This window comes from Phyllopteryx taeniolatus, chromosome 13 (genome assembly GCF_024500385.1).
Source record: "Phyllopteryx taeniolatus isolate TA_2022b chromosome 13, UOR_Ptae_1.2, whole genome shotgun sequence".
In the NCBI taxonomy this organism is placed as follows: Eukaryota; Metazoa; Chordata; class Actinopteri; order Syngnathiformes; family Syngnathidae; genus Phyllopteryx; species Phyllopteryx taeniolatus.
The window spans coordinates 16,785,124-16,805,925 of NC_084514.1; the positions used below are offsets into that span (position 1 = coordinate 16,785,124).

General features: G+C 39.3%; 3 protein-coding genes across 4 annotated transcripts in view; 2 read left to right on the forward strand and 1 right to left on the reverse strand.

The window, feature by feature from the left end:
• Window positions 1-455: 455 nt before the first annotated feature.
• On the forward strand, window positions 456-17,151 carry kif15 (kinesin family member 15). The gene is made up of 35 exons (XM_061795878.1): window positions 456-589; window positions 824-854; window positions 1,113-1,299; window positions 1,379-1,455; window positions 2,196-2,233; window positions 2,306-2,397; window positions 2,477-2,653; window positions 2,740-2,949; window positions 3,640-3,765; window positions 4,192-4,314; window positions 4,414-4,564; window positions 4,650-4,741; window positions 5,164-5,373; window positions 5,464-5,641; window positions 5,713-5,854; window positions 6,357-6,498; window positions 6,627-6,788; window positions 8,262-8,390; window positions 8,805-8,910; window positions 8,982-9,147; window positions 9,225-9,375; window positions 9,455-9,540; window positions 9,614-9,692; window positions 10,316-10,402; window positions 10,486-10,590; window positions 11,611-11,733; window positions 11,816-11,962; window positions 13,084-13,176; window positions 13,249-13,413; window positions 14,429-14,523; window positions 14,593-14,659; window positions 14,738-14,775; window positions 14,884-15,016; window positions 15,116-15,247; window positions 15,331-17,151. Exons 1-35 carry the CDS (start codon window positions 571-573, stop codon window positions 15,391-15,393), a joined length of 4,122 nt encoding a protein of 1,373 aa, XP_061651862.1. The 5' UTR covers window positions 456-570; the 3' UTR covers window positions 15,394-17,151.
• A 632-nt stretch (window positions 17,152-17,783) lies between these two features.
• The window catches only part of tdrd9 (tudor domain containing 9), a 25,775-nt gene continuing 22,756 nt past the window's right edge, over window positions 17,784-20,802 (forward strand). Inside the window, exon 1 of one of the 2 annotated variants that reach the window (XM_061794890.1) lies at window positions 17,784-18,233. In XM_061794890.1, coding sequence (XP_061650874.1) covers window positions 18,106-18,233 — 128 coding nt within the window. In that variant the 5' untranslated portion in view covers window positions 17,784-18,105. The remainder of the gene's footprint in view (window positions 18,234-20,802) is intronic. The other variant, XM_061794889.1, reaches the window with a different exon arrangement.
• The window catches only part of rd3l (RD3 like), a 2,326-nt gene continuing 722 nt past the window's right edge, over window positions 19,199-20,802 (reverse strand). The window contains exons 2-3 of the mRNA XM_061794895.1: window positions 20,758-20,802; window positions 19,199-19,686 (exon numbers count right to left, since the gene is read on the reverse strand). The exon at window positions 20,758-20,802 is cut by the window's right edge and continues 298 nt beyond it. Coding sequence (XP_061650879.1) covers window positions 19,317-19,686; window positions 20,758-20,802 — 415 coding nt within the window. The 3' untranslated portion in view covers window positions 19,199-19,316. The remainder of the gene's footprint in view (window positions 19,687-20,757) is intronic.

Consider the following 20,802-nt stretch of genomic DNA (forward strand, 5'->3'; position numbering starts at 1 on the left):
ATATTTTTTTGTTACATAAACAATGCTCATTTGAAATTTTGTTGCTTTGTTCTTACTTCTACTGAAAGTCCTTACTTCTTCCACGCGGACATATTGTCAGTTTGCTGATCCTGGAAATAGTCGGACGCGATACTAATGCTTCCAAAATAGGGTAAATGTTTATTTTTTGGTAATTTCAACAAGCTGCCTTTTGTTTTTCTGTACTTAGTTTTTAAATGTCTTTTGCACTTTGTTTATAAATGCTTTTAATCATGTAAAGCACATTTATACCCAAACCTTGGGTATAAATGCGGTTTGTAAATACATTTGCCTTGCCTTCCTTACCTTATGAAACACAGAGCTCCCAAAATAGAAACTTTAGCACCCATAGCTTTAACCAGCAGGGGACAGCAATTTACTAAACGTGCCCAGTCTGCCGGAAATCAAGAAGAAGAAGGTGGAGGAGCAGGAAATGCAGGTGAGCTGCCCGCCAAATTTGCTTGCAAACAAAGTCGGCCCTCTTCAAGTCCGACGAACTATGAAGATTTTGGACTGTTCCACATAACAGCGAATTGTTGCAACCCGTCAACAATGAATTTAATCGGAAAAGGTAATAAACATATTACTACTTGTAATATGTAACTGAAGGGACAGTGCTAATTAAACGGACTGGCTTTATTTAAAGGCCTCTATTAGTGGAGGTACTATCTTTAAGTGGGTCGCGAATGAGTTGTCACTTCTGGTGGTGGTTTTAAACGTTTCGTACGATGTATAAATTGTCAGCAAATTGCTAACTTTTATCGTGAATGTTATGCACAAACAGACCCCGTGCTTTTGTTTCCAGGAGGTGGCGATTCCATCCAGTTTGTTGGCAGGTAATGAATCGAAAGGGACTCACCACTAAATAATAGCCATATTGCCTGTAACTATCAAATCGAACATATTAATGTCACCCATGTAATCGACAGTCATAAACACATATCCAAATCACTCATGATTTAGAAAATGAAAGTCCAGGCAAAGAAAAGCAAAAAGCAAATATACAGATGCACAAGAGGAAAAACTTATTTTTACTAAAGCACATAATACAAGAGGCAGCTCTACTAATGTCTCCTAATATTGTGGTCTTCCAGTGGTGACAGCGATTCAATCAAAGTTTTTGTCAGAGTACGACCTCTGACCAAGGGCACCGGACTAACCACAGATGGAGATCAGAGCTTGTGTCTCAAAGTCACCTCACCAAACACCATACGTCTGCTCTCCAAACCGGAGCCACGAACCTTCACCTATGATCATGTTGCTGACATGGACACGTCACAAGTTTGGGGAACTTTTATGTTACTGTCCACAATACTGGACTGTCTTTGTGATGTGAACCTTGTGCATTATTCTCTAACAGGACTCTGTGTTCTCCAGTGTGGCCAAGAATATTGTTGAGTCTTGCATGAATGGATACAATGGAACCATTTTTGCCTAGTAAGTTGCTGAAATTATCAATGACACAATACAATGTGACTCATTGGTAGTATGTGTTTAAAGATGACGTGTTTTCTTTTAGAGTGACCAGGTGTCATAATAACATGTCTGTAACATGCGTTTGTCAAAATACAGCAGGGATCAATAATGACTTCACACCCCCTATTTATTGTTTCGCTAAAATTAGCCCCACGGCCAACAGAGAGTACGGATTTCATTACGAGGGTTGGGAATGATAAACCGATGTGACAGGATATTCGTTTGTAAAGGCCAGAGATACGACCGTACGCTGTTGGCTGATGCTAATCTGTGACGCCATCAAAACTAAATCCAGTTCTGCTTACATTACTTTGACATGATAGGACGGGCGTTACAACCGTGGGCAGCGTGGTTGTTTCTGTATGTTAGTGCCTCTCTGGATGATAGTGTTTCAGACAGTGTCGTCTGGCAGCCAGACTCCGGACGTCATTTGAAAGTGGTTCTGGATTTTTGCACAGCCGAGCTGATCATGTCATGTGGAGCGTGGGGTGGTTGCTATGTAAATTGAGCGGAAGGGCTCGCCCACTGGCATATTTTCCGAAATAGTCTATGTTTAACTTCGCACTTGGTCTGGCACTCCAGAGACTTACTATATTTAATGCACAAGCCATAAAAAGTAAAGTCCCATAATATGCCCCCTTTAATGTATGAGCTGACCCATTTGGTTGACTTGCTCATTAGCTATTCTATTTCTTCTGCAGCGGCCAAACAGGATCAGGAAAAACGTTCACAATGCTAGGTGAGGATTCAGCTTACAATGTACTTTTGGTTTTGTACAAATAGTAATAAAACCCATATATTTCACAACTAGGACCCTCCGAATTGGACAATTTTACAGATGAATTGCGGGGTGTTATTCCTCGCAGTTTTGAGTATCTGTTCTTTCTCATCAACAGAGAAGCGGTAAGGTTGAGTAGCACCATTTCATGACCATGGACACGTACAAATGTTGTTTGATTACACGTTTCTTCTTTCCTTTCAGTCTCTGTTCAAAAGTTTTCTCTGTAAATGTTCATTCATCGAGATTTACAATGAACAAATCTTTGACCTCCTGGACACGGCCTCCGCCAGCCTCTTTGTCAGAGAGAACATCAAGAAGGGTGTGTTTGTGGAGGGGGCTGTGGAGAAGTTTGTCAACTCTGCTGCTGAAGCTTACCAGGTAGGTCTTTGAGAGCCAATGAAAATAAACCTTATACGTTTTTGTTTGTTGTGTAAGATTTGTACGGTATATTCTGTGACTTGTAGGTGTTGTCTCGTGGCTGGCGTAATCGCAGAGTTGCCTCCACCTCCATGAACCGTGAGTCTTCCAGATCTCATGCTGTGTTCACCATGACTCTGGAGTCAAAGGAGTCCATCAATGAGGTTGTGAACATTCGAATGTCTCAACTGAATCTGGTTGATCTGGCTGGCTCAGAGAGGCAGAAAGACACACACGCTGAAGGCTCCAGGCTCAAGGTGAACATTCTTGCTCGCTTCTAGACTCATTCTGAGGTATTACGAGTCGTCTCTAAATTTGCTGGTCCCCAAACCTTTTCTTGCACCACGGAGCGGTTTCATGCAAAATAATACTGTGATGGACTGACCTTTAAACAAATAAAAGCTAATTATTAATAATACAAGTCACCACTATGTAGTTTGAATGAATGTAGTTTTTGTAATTAGTGGGAGTCCTGCGCTTGCTTCTCTTCAACGAACGTCATGTGCGCGCGCTACATATAATGCAGAGTGGGTTTGGTGTGCGAGAATAATTTGTAGCGATAAACCCGCATTATAAGTAGAACTGCTGCGATTGTCTCTTCAAAATTTTGAGGCTCTTTTTCTTGGAATTTGTAGGCTCTTCCTTTGTCTTGTCTTGTTGTTATGTCTTTCCTCCTTTCGGAAGAAGCTTTTCAAAGGCGTTTATTTTCTCATTTGTGCTAACTTGTGGGCTTACTTTTTTTTACTACCATATGAGACTGAGACAAGCGGTTTGACTTGTATACAACGGCACAGACAGATTCACCTGATGTTTTCAAAATAAAACTTCTTTCTAAATTCAGACCGTAATGATCAATACAATATTTTTTGTTTAGTCTCTGTGTGCGGCGCGGTACAGCTTGTTGCTGTCTTAACTGAATTTGGCTTTGTGCTCTGCTTCTAATACAGGAGGCCAGCAGTATAAATCGCTCACTCATGTGCCTTGGACAGGTGATCATGGCTTTGGTGGACGTTTCTAATGGAAAGAACCGCCACATTTGCTATAGAGACTCCAAACTCACCTTCCTGTTACGAGTGAGTCACTTCAGAGGCAAAATACAATGCAGGACGTTTTATATATTGGAAGATATGTGGAAATATTTACAATGAGTCTTTGGTTTACGACAGTGTTACGTTCCTACTGAGGGGACATAACCTTAATTTTTACGCAAGTCAAAATGCACCGTTGTTTATCACTAAGCTATGCTAACACAGTGGTAAAGTCATAATTACAGTAAATGTTTGTATGAAAAACACTCTTAGGCCATAGAAAAAAGAATAAGCAAATGAAAAACAGTACAGCAGTAACAGAGCATGCCCGCTTGTGCTTCTTGACCATGTGTTTTACACTGCTTGCTCAGACTAGTTCATTGTGAGCCATCCGTAACCTCTAAAGTATCGTATGTCAGGATTGTCATCATCATGACTTTACATGGCGTTGAAAACTTTCTGACAATTCAGGACTCTCTTGGAGGAAATGCAAAGACTTACATCATAGCCAATGTTCACCCTGGATCAAAATGTTTTGGTGAAACATTATCAACGTTACAATTCGCCCAGAGAGCAAAGCTGATCAAGAACAAGGTATGGCTGTTATCCAACACAACAACATATTGTACCAGGTTAGGTCCAGGTGATTTAAACATTGTAGCACTTTATAGATTTGTGTTGTTGTTTCTGCAGGCCATTGTCAATGAAGATACACAAGGAAATGTGAGGCAGCTACAGGCTGAGATAAAGAAGCTGAAGGAACAGCTTGTGCAAGCTCTCTCATCTCGGCAAGTGGATTATGAGAAAAATGTAGCACCAGGAGGGCCAGGTCTCCCCAGCTCAAGTAATAATTGCAGCACACTTGTGCAAAATGAAGTTTAGAATTTTCTGGTGTTTTGTCAAAATGTCAAATGTTCTTGTCTCACCAGAGCCGTCCATGAATATTGAACATGTTGCTTTGTACAAAGCCAAGTTTATGGCTGCTGTTCGTTTGTGGAGGAAGCGAGACGAAGAGAAGAAGGTGTGGCACATTTCTCTCCTGTTTTACAACTTTGTAATATTTGAGTGATATTGTTTTGACCACAGTAGGTTCACACAAACCGCACACAACCGACTTCTATGAAACTGCGTGAAGGGGTGACACACCTATTAGATTTTGGATATAGTGTGTATGAAAATGTGAATTTTGCCGTTTTGAGGAAATATGGGTTTTTGCTCTGGAAATAAGTTTTCAATCACTACACTGCAAGCAAAACTGTCCACAATCAAAAATGACACTGGTCTCCTCTTTTTGTAATATCTTACGTTATCCTCCGCAAACCATCATCTAAATCTCTTGTATAATAACTAATGTATTAGTTTTTTTCCCACAGTTTGGTACTGACAATTGGTTCTAAAAAGTTGTATTTATTTAGAGGCACGGATGTGTAACTGTGCATGCAGGTTCTTCTTAAGAAGGCATCTCAGCTAGAGGAGGCCTGGACTCAGAAGGACAAGTTCATCCACTCCAGTCGTCTGATCATCAAGTTCCGAGAGGATCATATCGCTCGCCTGGAGAAAAAATTGAAGGCAGAATGTGGCATACTTGTAGATGTGGAGTCGCAGGCTCTCATTGACCAGCTAAAAGAAGAGATTAGGATCTTACGAGACCAAGTAGAACTTTTTCTCTAACCTAACCTCCGGATTATACTCCATATTTCACATCGGTCCACATACCATTCTTCTGTACGTTTCAACCTTAAGGTTGAACATCACCCCAAGATGACTCGCTATGCAGCAGAGAACTACAGCCTCAGAGAGGAGAATCGTCAGCTTCGCTCCCTTGAGTCAGTGATGAACGCTGAAGAGGAAGCTGCACATGTTGCTCATGAGCTGGAAGAAGACTTCCAGAGGGCCATGGAAGCAGAGAAAAACGCAGAAAGTAAGTAGTACATAAATGTTGATCAGAGTTTATTTCAAAGTGTTTGTGATAAATCTCACTCTGCTTCACAGCTCCAGCCAGTGCTTTAGCCTGCTATGCTCCAGATGCACTTGCTGCATCCGCAATTGAGAAGCTGAAAGCTCAGCTGCTGCAGAAACAGTCGGACCTCACAGCAGTTCTCCAGGCCTTTGAGGAGTATAAGGAAATCACTAAGTAAGTTTTTTTTAATTTTGTATTATTATACAAACTATCACATATAGGCATCATGCTAAAAGCCAAGCATTTTGGAACTAATACCTTCATATTGAAAATAAAGTGTGGGGAACATCAGGTTACAGTAGTCCCCGCTATCCACAGCGTGTAGGGCCCGGAGCCCTACAGCGAATAATAAAGCGCAAGCATTTATATCAATAGTTTAAACCATAAATATACCCTAAACTAAGATCCCGAACGAGTTTAGCATCATTTCAAACTCATCTTACATTTCCCGAAGAAAAATACCTAATTTTTGTGACAAACGTGCAAGTAAATTCCTGAATTAAAAGGGTTGTTCTTTGGTTTCTGCTTCACCCCATTTTGTGTACTTCCATTGACATACTAATAATACATTTAAGTGAAATTACATAAAAGGAAATCCTGCTCCTGCTCAATATGTTCTGTGTGGATTAATGACGTGGATGTGGATTTTGTGTGTGTGTGTGTGTGTGTTTTTAAGGAAGCAGATGTCTCAGTTGGAATCAGACAAACGATACCTTGAAAAGTCCAACAGGCATTTGGAGAACATCTTGGAAGCCACCAATGCCTACAAAAAGCAAGAAGTCTCTGAATTGAACAGAATTCATGTTGAAACTCTAAAGGTGAGGTTAACATCCTTCAGTGTTATTGTAGAGGAGACCAAAACAATTGAATACATATTTGTTTTTCTTCTGCCACTGTAATTGTTCTTGTGTAATATTGATTGAAGTCTTCCTTCTTCAAACATCAGATTCTCACTACTCCCACCAAAGCGTACAATTTGCGCTCCCGTCTTGTAGCAATGTCCAGCCCAGAACAATTGAGTGTCAACAATCCAGATGACATTTGGGCTGAGTCGCCCCCTTCAGACACGACCGAGATGGCCCTGACTGAAGAAGTGCGTCAAGTGCAGGTATTCAGAATTGCTCTCTTAAATGTGTGGACAAGGGCTGCATGATGTATTGTGTGAGCATCGCCATAGTGATATGCGGATGTGCAATAGTAACATTGCAACGTCTTGTGATGTCAGAAGCAAAAGAACTTGAGTACTCAACATGCACTGCACACATCATTCCACCAATCACAATCGTACTGTGAATAGTTTGACAGATAGCAAAACGTTCTCCAAATAAAAGGCTAAATGGTCTTCCTTCAAGTTGTTCATTTGTCCCTCCCAGCTGTAGTTTACTGCAAAACAGTCACGTAAAACGAATAATTAAACAATGAATGTCCGCTACCTTAGTGCTAACATACAGTGATAAGAAAAGCTAGACATGTAATATGACTTGGCGCCGATGTAAGGGTAAATTACAAAAAAACAAACCAAAAAAACACTGAGCAGCCCAAAGTTTTATAGACTTCTTGTATTATAACTTTTAATCCATTTTACGCCTGTACGCATTAATGTGCTACATTTAAAGGTCCCGTATTTGAGCTATTTAGACCTCCATAGAGCGACTCTCTAACATGGACTTAGTATGAAAGTGTCAATTTTATTTCAAAAAACACCTTGGTTTTGTCATACGAGCGTCCAGAAAAGCCCCCTCAAGCAGCTACTTCTGTTTTGACCCAGTTTTGTATATGCTTTGTCCATATTTGGCTAAGACCGCCCCTTTTCCTCTGATTTGTTGCCTCTGTGTAGAAGACCCACTTGTGAGGGCACCCTTGTTATGTTGACAGCGCTGGCTCGGGAATGGAAAGGGAAGGCGTAGATCTTCGCTAGTGACGTAGCTAAGCTCAAGAAATTCAAATGAACTCAGGAATGTGTGGACGATTTTAATTCATATTTCACGTTTACTGAGGCACCATTGAGACAATATTACATCCCAAATACTAGAAAAAGTTGGTTTGCCAAAAGATGTCCCCTTTAAGGGACAAACTTAAGGTGCACACAACGCATGTTGTTTCAACTAATGGACTCAAATATAGAAATACTAATGCATATTATGTTGAAACGTCTAAAGTAACACTTTAAAAGCAAATGAATATGCTAATGACTACACAGCGTTACTGGGCATAAAAAACTATTTTAACTTCGTCTGGCTGGACTATTACCTTCTCAATACTAAAGTGCGTTTAAATAGAGGTAGACTTCACACAAATTACTCTGTATACTTCATTGCTCTCTTGAGCATAGTTTATTTTATTTCAATAATTGATTTTATTGTTTTCATCATCTTATAAACTGTCCAAACAATCCATATAGTGGAAAATAGAAATATGTGCTGGTTTTCACGTCACGAGTATGTTATCCTGTATCTTTTCACATTACGTGTTGCAGGTTTAGAAAAAAATCGCAGTGTCATTCTTTCCCAATATCGTGCATCCCTAGTGTGGCCAAGAATGTGTATTGCCAGATTCACCGCATTATTTTGTGTTTTCTAAGGAGCAAGTGAGTCAGGTTCGGGCCCAGCTGGGAGAGGAGGAGCTCAAGAACAGCAAGCTGATGCAGCAAATTGCAAAACTTGAGGAGCAGATCCATGTCATGACACAGGAGTCTGGACAAAAGGAGGAGGTGAGAGAGTTTCTCATGCTTTTTAAATAGTCACATTTTGGGGTACAACATTATTTTGATCACATTTTTAATCAGAATTATTTAATGCCTTAAACAAATGTTTACTGGTCCTATTTTCCTGTATATTTCCACTGACACACATCCGATATGGCTGTGTTTATACTAGGGGTGGGAATTGATGAGTTTGTTCAAGTTTCCCTGAATTGCTCAGTCTACATTTGGAAGTGGCCTGATTCGAAGCTGAGGGTATCCGATTCCGTTAGTTTTTACCCCTTTACGCTTCAACAACACGTATCCCAGCAAAAAAAAAAAAAAAAAAAAAAACGGAATTGTCACTTGAACCATACAGTATAAATCCAGCCTTAGGGACAATTTATCAAATTCGAATAATGGCTTACTTTTATCCTGATGCAGAAACTTTCAACTGAGCGTGCTAACAAGAACAGAGATCATCTCAAACTGCAGGAGACGATCAACAGCCTGCAACAGAAACATCAGAGTGAACAGGAAACTGCTGAAGGTGCCATTTCTGCCAAGTGTTTTCAAAACTATTGTGAGATGGTGAGTGAAGGTGTATTCTCCCACTTTCAGTACTGAGAAGTGAGATCCAAGATCTACGGCTGGTGCTGCAGTCGTCTGACAAGGAGCTGGCCATCGTGAAGGAGGAGCTAAGAGACAAGCAAAGTGAACAGAAGAGAGAGACGAGCCATCTTTCCAGCAGTCTTATCACCACACAGCTCCAACTTGACAAAGTCCAGTAAGGAGCCATCAGTGTGGATGTGTTGTCTGTTACTGTTGTCCAACAATATTCCTTGAGCAATGTTGTCATGTCAGGCTGGATTGGGAGCGCCTTCTGGAGCAGCACCGCACTCTGCAGGATTGTTTTGACCAGCTGCAAGCTGAGGCAAAGTTTGATGCGGATCATGCGAGACAGCAGATGCAGGACACGCAGCAGGAGATCAGTGAACTGAGGGCTCAGATTGCTGTCTGTGAACTCATAAACTTCAACCATGCTTCCCTTAACTAAACTTAACTGTCAAATCAATCATATTTTTCTGCTATAGGTATTAAACAACTCTCTGGAAACAGAGCAAAAGCACACTAGCACCCTGACTTACCAGTTAAGAGAGAACAGAGAAAATACATCAAAGTAAGTTCAGTGGTTGTCGTCACTCAAACATTATTTGTAAAAAGCGTTAAAACATTTTCTGGTATACTTTCAGAGAACTTAGTGAAACTGCTGAGGAGAACACACAGCTGAGTAAACAAGTTTCAGGCATGACTGTGCAAATCAAACAGCAGGTCAGTCCTTACATTTTTTTGAGATCAAGAAATAGTGGGGAACACCCTCAAATTTGCACACAGCTTGTTAAATGACTTCCAAGTTCTATTTTCAAAACATTTTTTTATCATAGAAATTCATGTAAATTAATGAGTTACCTGCACAAACTGTCACCATCATATATTGATAACTGTACAGACAATGTTTTAAATAATGTTGTCATTTTAACTATGATAAAAGTATAGAGAGTAGTTTATTCGTTAATAAAACTAGAAGTAAAACGACTCACCTTTTGAAGACGCATGATGCTTGATAGTGAGGGAACAGGAAGTTTGCAGGCCAATACGGGCACCTAGTGGCGCTCAATAAATATTGATGAAATTGGTATTGCATTTGCATGCTAATAATATATTTGTGTGTAATTGGTATTTAATTTTGATTGACTGCTCAGACTGCTTGTTGTACTATGTTGTCAACCTTTCATAGATCACAGTACAGTAATAGTTCTAGAATTTGTGGTCACAAAAAAGCCAAAGACAATGTGAAACACACCAACCATTTTGATGCTCAATGAGCTGAAGGCATTTAGCTTTGGTGTTTACATTGTATATTGCCATTTTACTGTGTCATTGTCCTTTCAAAGGTATCCAAACTTGACCATGTAGAGCAAAATCTGTGCACGGCCCTGAAAACCATAAAAGGCCTGGAGCAGAAGGTTGAACAGGACAAAGTAGGCCCCTGTGAATTATTTTCCTTTACTCCAGTGTTTACAGCATATTATCTGCCAGTCTAAATCACTTTTCTTTTCATCAGGATGTCATCCTAGATCTGATCAACCAAACCAGAGACCTCCGCAGTGAGCTGAATCACAAGGAACAGGCCATTGCACATCTGTCAGGAGACGTCAGAGATGTCACGGTACTTGAAACCTTGTCATATTTCACCTTTCATGTCTACTGCTATGTCCGAGTGTTGTTTTGATCACAGTTAGCTAGCAGGTTACGTCAAAGATGTACCGGGTGATTGAAAAGTAACTCCCTATTTTTAAATACTTGTAATTTATTTTTGGACTAAAATTCTTACAATAAATGAACATGAGAAGAAAGTGTATTGCATGGAGTTTTATTTAAAATTCGATATGGGCGCCAGCAATAACCACCAGTTTCTCAAGCCGCCTGGGAACCGCATGAACTGATTTCACAGGGAACTCTTGTGGGATGGAAGACCTAACTTCAAGTTCTTCCAAAGTCGTTGGTTTGGTAGAATAGACTTGCTCCTTTAATCATGGAAAATACACAAAGAAATTGAGAAAAATATTACAACATATGAGTAAATAATAAGTATTTTAAAATAGGGAGTTACTTTTCAATCACCCTGTATAACTGATTTATAACTGATTTGGGGGTCTGAGGGGCCACACAAAATGGTATTGTCCTGTACCATTATATCATTCTATGTGAAGCAAGAAGTGGCGTGCATTGAATGTCCAGTCACTGAAAACAGACTTTTTGGAAGACTGAAGCAAAGATTTCCCTAAATTCTGATTTCAGCGTTCTGGAGTTCCATTTCTATGGCGGCCATGTTGTGTCGATCAAATCTTTACGTAGGCCATCACTAACCTATGCTAACGTAGAATTAAAGCCCTAATTACCGTAAATATTTGTGTGAAAAAAAACTCTTGGGTCATGCAGTAAATATAAAACAATCAAATTAAGTACAGCAGTAACTGAGCGTGACCCCGCATTTGTACGCCACCGTGTGTAGTGACAGATTTGTCTTCTTAGCTGATTCGCACAAACATTCGCAGCACAGCGGTGCGAATGTTTGTTTTCAAAAATATATATATTAACACGTATGTTGACATAACTTTAATTTCCACTCTTGTCTGTAACCATGCTCAAAATTTAAGTTGACCATGTATTGACATTGCTCCTTCAGGCCAAGTACAATGCTGCCTGCTTGGAACAGAAAGGCATCAGAGAGCAAAACACCACGATGCAAGCTGAAATTACAGAACTAAAAGAAACCTTAGAGAGGAGTATTGCATCTAGCAAAATAGAGGTAAGTGTAACTGCATTTAGCACCACTCTCGTCATGTGATTATAGATAATTAATAAAGCGTGTGTTTGTGTGTGTGTGGAAGGTTGAAGTGCTGCAGGATGAGCTCATTTATGCAAATGAGGAGGTTGAAAGACTTACAAAGGTCTTAGATGAGCACAACAACCTCCTTCAAGTTGCTCAAGAGCAAGCTGCTCAGAAGGATATTGTGATCCAGAATCTCCGGCAGAAGGTAATTGTCTTTGATTAAAAAGAGAAGAATCCTCAATAGTGAACACACCGCGCACACACAGTTAGTGGCACACACTGGAGCATGGGGCGGGCCCGGGCAGCAGTTCAGAGTTTTGCCGTCATGCTCAAGGACACCACAGTCGTAGGTCCAGGGGATGTTGCAGTTGAATGTCCATTAGGGCTGCACGATATTGGGGGGGAAAAAAAATTATTTTTTTTTAATCCTGCGATATACTGTGTATTTTTATGTTAAAAAATACATAACATACACGTAATGTGAAAACCAGCACACTTTTCTCTTTTTCCCTCTCTAGAAAAACTATGCTCAGTAGAGCACAAAAGTATACACTCATTTGTATGAAATCTACCTATATTTAAATGCACTGTAGTATTGTGCCATTTCTTTTCATTCCCAGTGATACTGTAGTCATTAGCACATTCATAACACTATTCATTTGTTTTTAATCAATCCGTTATTTTACATGTATTTTTTAACATATGCATTAGTATTTCTCTGTGAGTGCATAAGTTTAAGCAAAACACGTGTACACCTGAAGTTTTTTCCCTTCAGTAATGCTGTGGCTCCTCCCCCAATTGTAATCTGTTGCGACATGCATTCGTTCGTCACATTCTGAAGAGACATAAAGTAAATGCTGGCGTGTAATTATTTCCCGTGTCCTCATTAATAGTTATCATACAAGGAAATAAGTATATAACACTCTTGGCTGCTCCGTGTCTGTTGTTTGACAGGTTATAATTTACTGTAACATTGGTGCTAATCTTATTTGCATGTCCAACCAGGTCCTTCTGCTGGCCACTTATGAAAACAGTATTACAGTTGAGAGACTGCAAATCAATACAGTACACCAACCTTGCGCAGGACTCTGCGATTTGACTGTTGTGCACACATACATTGCAATGACGATCCTCAAACGATATATTGTGCAGCCCTAATGTCCATTGTCGCTCTGTCTCTCCACCCATAATAAAGTTGACTTCTGCTGCCCCGTGACTTGAACCGGTTTGACTTGAACAAGGATTCCACCAATGACTTGGCTGTCAAAATACATTTCATAATTCAAATAATCTGTTTATCACAATAAAAAAAACTGTGTGGCTCAGGTACAACAGCAGAATGAAGCTGTGGAAAAAACAATAAGAAATGGAGGTCTCAAGAACGTCGAGTCAATTTGCACTCCTAAAGCAATACCTAAGGTAACAATACTTGCTATAATGGTCTCTATGTGTGCATGGTTTTCTTTTAACACCCTTTACTACTCATTTAAGAGCCCCTGCACCCCAGGAAGCTTCAGCCGAGACCTGACCCAAGTCCTCGAGAGCCAGGAGAGGGAACTGGAGAATCGACGGTCCTCCATGATGACCATGGAGATACTCTTAGCGGAGCTTAATGCTGAGAGAGCTGCCAAGAATGAAGAAATTCAGCGGCTCAAAGTATGTACAGTATTGTTTTTATTGGGATTGGCATAGCAGGTTTTTCTGATTTTTTATTTTTTTTTGTCAGTACAGTGGTGCCTTGAGATACGAGAGACCCAACATAGTTTTTCAAAATACGAGCCACGTTCGGCAGTTGAAATTTTTTTTTTTTTTTTTACTTGCTTGCTTAAATTTGAGAAGCGAGCACTCTATGGTAGAAGCGAACGCAACTAACTTCACTAGAAGCAGGAGTTTGGCAGATAGCGAACAATTCTTCAGAAAGGAGGCTTCAAGCTGTTTAATGCCACCAGCAGTTGAAGTATACTGTCGAACTAAACATAGAAAGAGTTACATGCTATGTATTTAAAACAACCACATGGCTTTGCCTTAGGAAAGTCCCCTCAGCTTAATGTTAACAGACAATGCAAAACCCCATGGACAGCCTAACAAATAGCATCTGTGTCATGGTGTCATAACCTGTTAAGCAAAGATATTTGAACACAATCGGCGGAGCAACACATATAGATAGCCAATTCTCACAGGCCTAAATTCTTTATCCTCTGTAATATTACTGCAACTCATGAGGTGTTGTGACCCTTTATATCTGTATGTCTGTATTGTACTGCCCCCAGGTGGCCAAGGTGCCCCCACCAGAAGTAGCTGCACAATCTCATTTAATTATCATGATGCACAAAGTGTTTAATTATTTACATTCTATTTATGTTATTGGTTTTTTTTTTTTTTTTTTTTTTAAATAAATTGCAATATTATACAGTGCTATTTCCTTATTAAAAAAAACACATTACAAAAACGTTTGTTGGGCTTTGGTGGGAGTCTGGAATAGCTGAATGGCATTTCCATTAATTTCATTGGGGAACAATGATTTGAGATACAAGTGTTTTAAGTTATGACCGTGGTAGCGGAAAGAATTAAACTCATATCTCAAGCAGCACTTTAGTTGCTTTTTTTGGGGCGCATCAAGAGTTCTAATGGATTTTGAGGCCTGTCAATGATGTGTTTTCTTTGTCCTCAGACACAACTGACTGAAAAAGAGGTGTTCCGCATGGAGGTTCAGGGCATGCTTGACCAGTTTTATACTAAAAAGCCTCAGGGTGGAAATACAAAAAGGTTGAGTTGATTCATCCTTTCACCACTCCGTGCTGAGGGATGTTAATGATCTTACTGTCCAACTTTTAGTGAGGAGCTTTTTGAAGGCATCAAGCAGTCCGTTCTTAAAGAGCTACAAGAGGAGCGAGAAGAGAAGGTTTGTATTTTTGTTCCTCTTAATTTTATATTTTTTTCATTTCTTCATTGTATGAATGTTCTTGTTTGTCTTGTACAGGACAAAGTGATGCAAAGGCTATCTGAAACAAAAAAAAAGTGAGCCCCTAAACCCTGCTTTTAGGTTAACTCGGTACATAATATGTTGCTCATTGACTCGTTTATATGTGCCTTAGATTAAAAAATCTTATTCCCTCTGTTGCTTAGGTTGCAGTCCCAGGAGTCCATGTTGGCCCAGTCACAGACGTGTGTCCAGGAGCTGACCTCAGAACTGAGGAATCGCTGTCTTGAACTGAGAGAGCTAAGCCAGAGGGTACAGGAAGAGGACAAGCACCTCAAGGTCACAGCCCCACAGTGATTTATGTATTTATTTAGTTCAAAATGGTATGAAAAATAATTAGCACACTGCATTAATAAGTGAAAGCGGCGACTCTTTCAGGAGAATGAGGTTCTCCGTAAACAGAATGTTCAGCTGTCGGAGGAGAATGGAAAACTGGTGGGACACAAGAACCACAAGCAGAGGATTGAATATTTGGTCAAGCTAAAGAAGGACAACACCAGACTGCAGGCGGTGAATATCATTTTCTGTTTGGAATATTCAATATTTAAGTGGATGTTCCCAATGATATTTATTTTGTGTGTGTATTTTCAAAGGAAAATGAAACGCTTCGATCAGAGATGAGCCTAATGCAAGACAACACTGGACCTCTGCTGTGATGCTGCAAATCTTTGTCTATTTTCAGTGGACAAGCGCCTTCACAGTTACAGTGGTGACCAGATTACGGGTTTTTGAGATACAAACTGTGATTCGACTGAATTTTTGCTTTGACTTGCGAGCACAGATTTGCGATACGAGTGCTTAATTGTGACAGTAAACTCAATTCAACTCACTTCACAATAAGCAGCAGTTTGACAAATAGTGAACATTTAATCAAAAAGAGGTTTCAAGCAGTTTAATGCCACTCCCAGTCAAAGTTCACTGTCAAACTAAACAAAGCAAAGAGAAAACTGGCAGTCATTTACAATCATATCAATCATTTTTGGCGCAAATGATGAATCAGTGGAGAGGATGTCATTTTGGTCCATAAAATCTTAAATACCGGGCGGATTGTTCTGATATTTTCAGAGGTTATGTGGACACAAATAAGAATGTACTCGTACATTTTGGTGATCAGCCAGCGTTTTTGGACATAAAGCGACAACGCTTTTGGCTGGGAGATCGATTCCCTCATCATCTGACGTTATGACACAAGCAACCAAAGTCCACCTCTGTTACCTACAAAAATGCTTTCTGGTCTGTAGGGACTCTATTGGGACATCTTAGAGGCATTTGTGGTTCAATGAATACAAAATTGAGCTTATGAAAGCCGTTCAGAAAGGCGGAAATTAATCTGTGAAGCATTTCCTCTACGCGATGCTCTCTACCTTGCTCACGTGGAAACGCATCGATAAAATCATAAATATCGGGCCGATCTGATATTTTCAGAGGTGTGCGTGGACATGAATAGGAATCTACTCGTAAATTTTGGTGAAGATCGGCCTGGGTCTTTGGAAATAAAGCTATTTAATGCATGTCGTGTGGCATGATGTGGCTATATCTTCTTTCCTCAAGGAGGCATCTCAGCCGTCGATGTTTTTTTTTTTTTTTTTTTCAACAAGCCTTCGGACATGTTTTACAGTCACTGTTTTCATTCTATGTTATGTGTGTCTGTGTATATATGTGTGTGTATACATATATACAATGGGGCAAAAAGTCAGCCACCAATTGTGCAGAAAAAGATGAGGCCTGTAATTTTATGCATGTACTCTCTCTCTCTCTCTCTCTCTCTCTCTCTCTCTCTATATATATATACATACACATACACACACACATGCGTATCTACAACCCCAATTCCAATGAAGTTGGGACATTGTGTTAAACAAAAACAGAATACAATGATTTGCAAATCATGTTCAACCAATATTTAATTGAATACACTACAAAGACAAGATAGTTAATGTTCAAACTGATAAACGTTTTTAGCAAATAATCATTAACTTAAAATTTTATGGTTGTAAATTTATTTGTTTAGCACAATGTCCCAACTTCATTGGAATTGGGGTTGTATATATATATATATATATATATATATATATATATACATGGTTAATTATGTTATGTTTTTATAAATTACAGTTTTATAGAGTGGTATTTTTCCTTATTAAAAGACAAAAACTGTTTTTTTGGGGTGTGGCTGGTACGGATTAATGACATTTTAATTCGTTTCAATGGAGAAAGATGATTTGAGAGGTGTTTTGATTTTACAGCCGTGGTCATGAAACAAATTAAACTCGTATCTCAAGGCAGCACTCTACGAAATTTTTTTAAATACTTTTTTTTTTTTTTTCACAGACAGGAATACCAGGTTTATTTTTTTCACTGGCTTACATTGATACTGTATATGAGCATTTTTAAAATAAAAACTAGTTTCCATGCTTTCGTCCTCTTTTTAACAAATCCTAAAACTATCATAAGGAAAGCATTACACTAGGCAGTACAATTGTGTGGTTTGCTATAGGCGGGTCCATTTGTTGCTGAATGTTGGTCAATGATGTTGCCATTGCGTGCTGTTATTTCATACGAGTGTAGAACATTACGTAGATTACGCAGTGGCATTATCAAATTGACCATACATTTTAACCAAAAACATGACTAGAAATGTATTAATTTAGATTAGTTTACAAAAACATAACTAAAAATGTATCAATTTAGATTAGTTTATTTACCATCAGTTTTTATTTGTAAGCATTGTAAAAAACAAAAATAACACTGTAGGTTTGTTTTATTATTGCTCTTTCTTATATTTGTATCTACATTAATTTGACTTAACTAGTTGAACTATTTACACATAAGTAAATGTAGCAAACGAGCCACTGGAGAGAAACATACTGTTTTGAAAAGACTAGCTTGATTTTATTTGGAGTCCATTCATGAGTAGTTTTAGTATTATGTCATATCATTACTGAAGGCTTCGCCCTTTTGCAATGATTAAAATGACTGTTTGTGACTCGTGACTTCCCAAACAGTTAAGCTCAGAACTAAATATTTGTAATTTTAGTGACTTCGGGGGATATATATATATATATATAAATACACGCACACACTTTTACAGCTAGGCAAGGCCGGACGTGTGAGATTTATGACTGTGTGACAGAAAAATAATAATTTGGTGTTACTTAAAGGGGACAATTTTTAAAAGTTAATTAAAAAATATATATTCTTAAAAGTAACTAAATATGTTGCGAGGTGCTTTTCTTTAGAGAGGTTGCCAAAGCAAATCGAGCAACAAGTGTTAATATGGCATTTGTCCAGTTCCACCGCTTAGCGGCAGACCTTGTCTGACAGCATAGTAGCGTGCGACAACTACAGACACATTAATAAGCTGCACAATGAAGAAAGTATTCACGGCCGAGCAAATTTCCAACTGGTTCACCTCCGGGGCCACATTTGCCAACATTAAGCTCACAGAAGACGTGGTCGAAAAGAAATTGTCCGAGCCGTCGTCGAAAGAGACGAGGTAGGATCATCTTTTAAGTAGCAAAAAGTTGAACTTTACCACAGCTAGCTCGTTTACCCGCACGTGCGCCAGTAGGCCTAACATGATTTTGCGCCAATTTTTAATGTCGCAGACACAAAGTGTACAATTTGCCAATATTTACTGCAGGTAATAGACGAAAAAGACGAGGAACCTGTTTTAAATTGAATGCCGGGAGGAAGCCGAAGCACCCAGACAAAACCCACGCAGGCACAGAGTGCCTTCTTGCACCATGTGGCATTTACTTATGTATTTCTTTCCGCGCCATTCGCAGTGCCATCTAAAAATGTTTAGAATTGTCTGTTAATATGTATACCCTAAATATACCCTGAAATTTGACACTTGAATAAGATTTCAAACTCCTCTTACAACATTACCCTTAAAAATAAATGTCTCACAGATGATTGATCTTGAAAAGATGTACCGAAGGTGCAAGCACTAGGTATGTTACACAACCCAGTTCACCGGCTGCCATTTTCTTTCCATTTCGCTGTGCCAGATTTCCCGAACTCTGATTTAGCAGAGGTCCACCAAAATCAGGTTTCTCAATGTTTCGCAAAAGGTAATCCTTGTTCGACTGGCCAATGACACATTTTGGAAGTCTCTTAACCACCTTGTTTTTTAAATGTTCAATTCAGATGAAATTTTCTGTGGTTGTGACAAAGATGAAAATATTCCTCAATTTAGGCGCCCAAAATCTCACGTTCCTAGGATTTCGTCACGATTAAAAGCTATATCGACATGGACTATTATTATTCTTGCTTTCTGGGAAGTTTGCTGTAAATATGACGATTATATTGCTCTCGGTGTGGTCAGGAATGAGATGGCCACCATTGAAAAATCAGAAAAATGGCCTGTTAAAACATCACATTTTTTTATCTCAACTAATATGAAACATGTGGACAGGGGTGCGCATTATACATGAGAAATTACGGTATGTATCGAATCGGCCTCATGCCAGAGATTCCCAACCCCAGTTTTAAGGTCACACCATGTAGTCAATGTAAAAACACCTATATTTTCTACCTAGAAGACATAATTTACAAATTAATCAAGAGATCAGATTCATTCAGGAGAGTGTCCTCTTGGTATATTACATGCCTCTGTTGGCCTCATGGGAACTGGATAGTAAGATGGAATTTCCCACTCCCTTTTTGCTGTGAGCAAACTGGTGCACCGCATGGCACTGTCCACATATCCAGACACAGTTGGGATCTCCTCCCTTAGCTTTTCATCACTACTGCATGCTTTGACAACGTGCTGCTCCAATTTGTTGCTGCTTGTCCAAAACGCCGTTGTTGGAAGCTGCTTCATCTTCTTTGAGAGGTTGTGCTCTTCGCCATATTTCCTTTGGTTGATGTCTCTCAGCACCAGCTTGAAGACTGAAACCAGCTCCCATGGCATCACTTTGCTGTCTGCAAGCACCTCACGAAATCTGTGGATTTGGTTCAGTGTCATCAGTCACTCATACTTTTAGCAGACAGATTTAAAGAAATGGATAGATGCCAATGCAAGTGCAACTTAAACGTATGTATCTGCTATACCCTGTCAATGCAAGCTTGACATACGTAATCGAAATCTGTGTATGAGGGTTGTTTTATGTTTTCCGTCAGTGTAAACACAGCCATACACTAGAGACGGACCCACTATTTTTTTTTTCCAGTGCCAATACCGATGTTTGGAGCTGATATTCATTTGCACTTAAAGGGAAAATACTGGCATCAAAATTTTGAATAATACAAACAGATTTGCAACGTTATTTAAAAAAAAATAAAATCTTAGACGATAAATCTTTTAAAATTCTAACAAAATGCAGGGAGCTCCCAGGAAATAAAGTTTTCCATAATTTAATTTAAATTGAACTGAAATGTTAAACTTTCACATATTTTTGTTTTAAGTTCAAATGCAGCAGTCAGACTAAACATCTACCCATTGTTATACAGTATGTAACATTTGGCTGCTCAATACAATATAAGCAATACAGTTAATTAAATGTCAGAAACTTACAAAAGCAAAGCAGATGCTCACTTTAGTTCACTTATCCAATTCCTTCCTTAACTATAAAACAGTCATTGATTTAGGAAAATTTAAATGTTACCTTAAAAACTCACCACACGAATGATAAAGGTTTTATGATTGTGACAGTTTGAGCAAGGAAGAAAATTCTGTAGTTCCACTACATTTTTGGAAAGAAAGTGTTTTCAATTTATAACAACCTGGAAGTCATCCATTTTCATAGAACTAATTGTGTTTGGAAATGCTGGGACTCTGTTCTCATGATGCCTTAAAGGCAGTTCTTCACCTTCACCTCATGTTCACATGACCTGATAGTGTGACATTAACATGCAGTGGCTTTGTTGGCAGCCTGCCCTGCCTTCCTTCCCCCTTTGGCTCATGTGTGCTTCGCCTGCTGTCAGGCTGCGTTTTGATGGCGAAGCAGCTATCTGCTGCTGACAAGTTTGCTAATGTGCATATCTGAGAGGATGGCGTGGTTTCTGTAAAACACCTGGAGAGTACCGCTGCAGTGTGGATAGGCGGGATGCCGGCACAC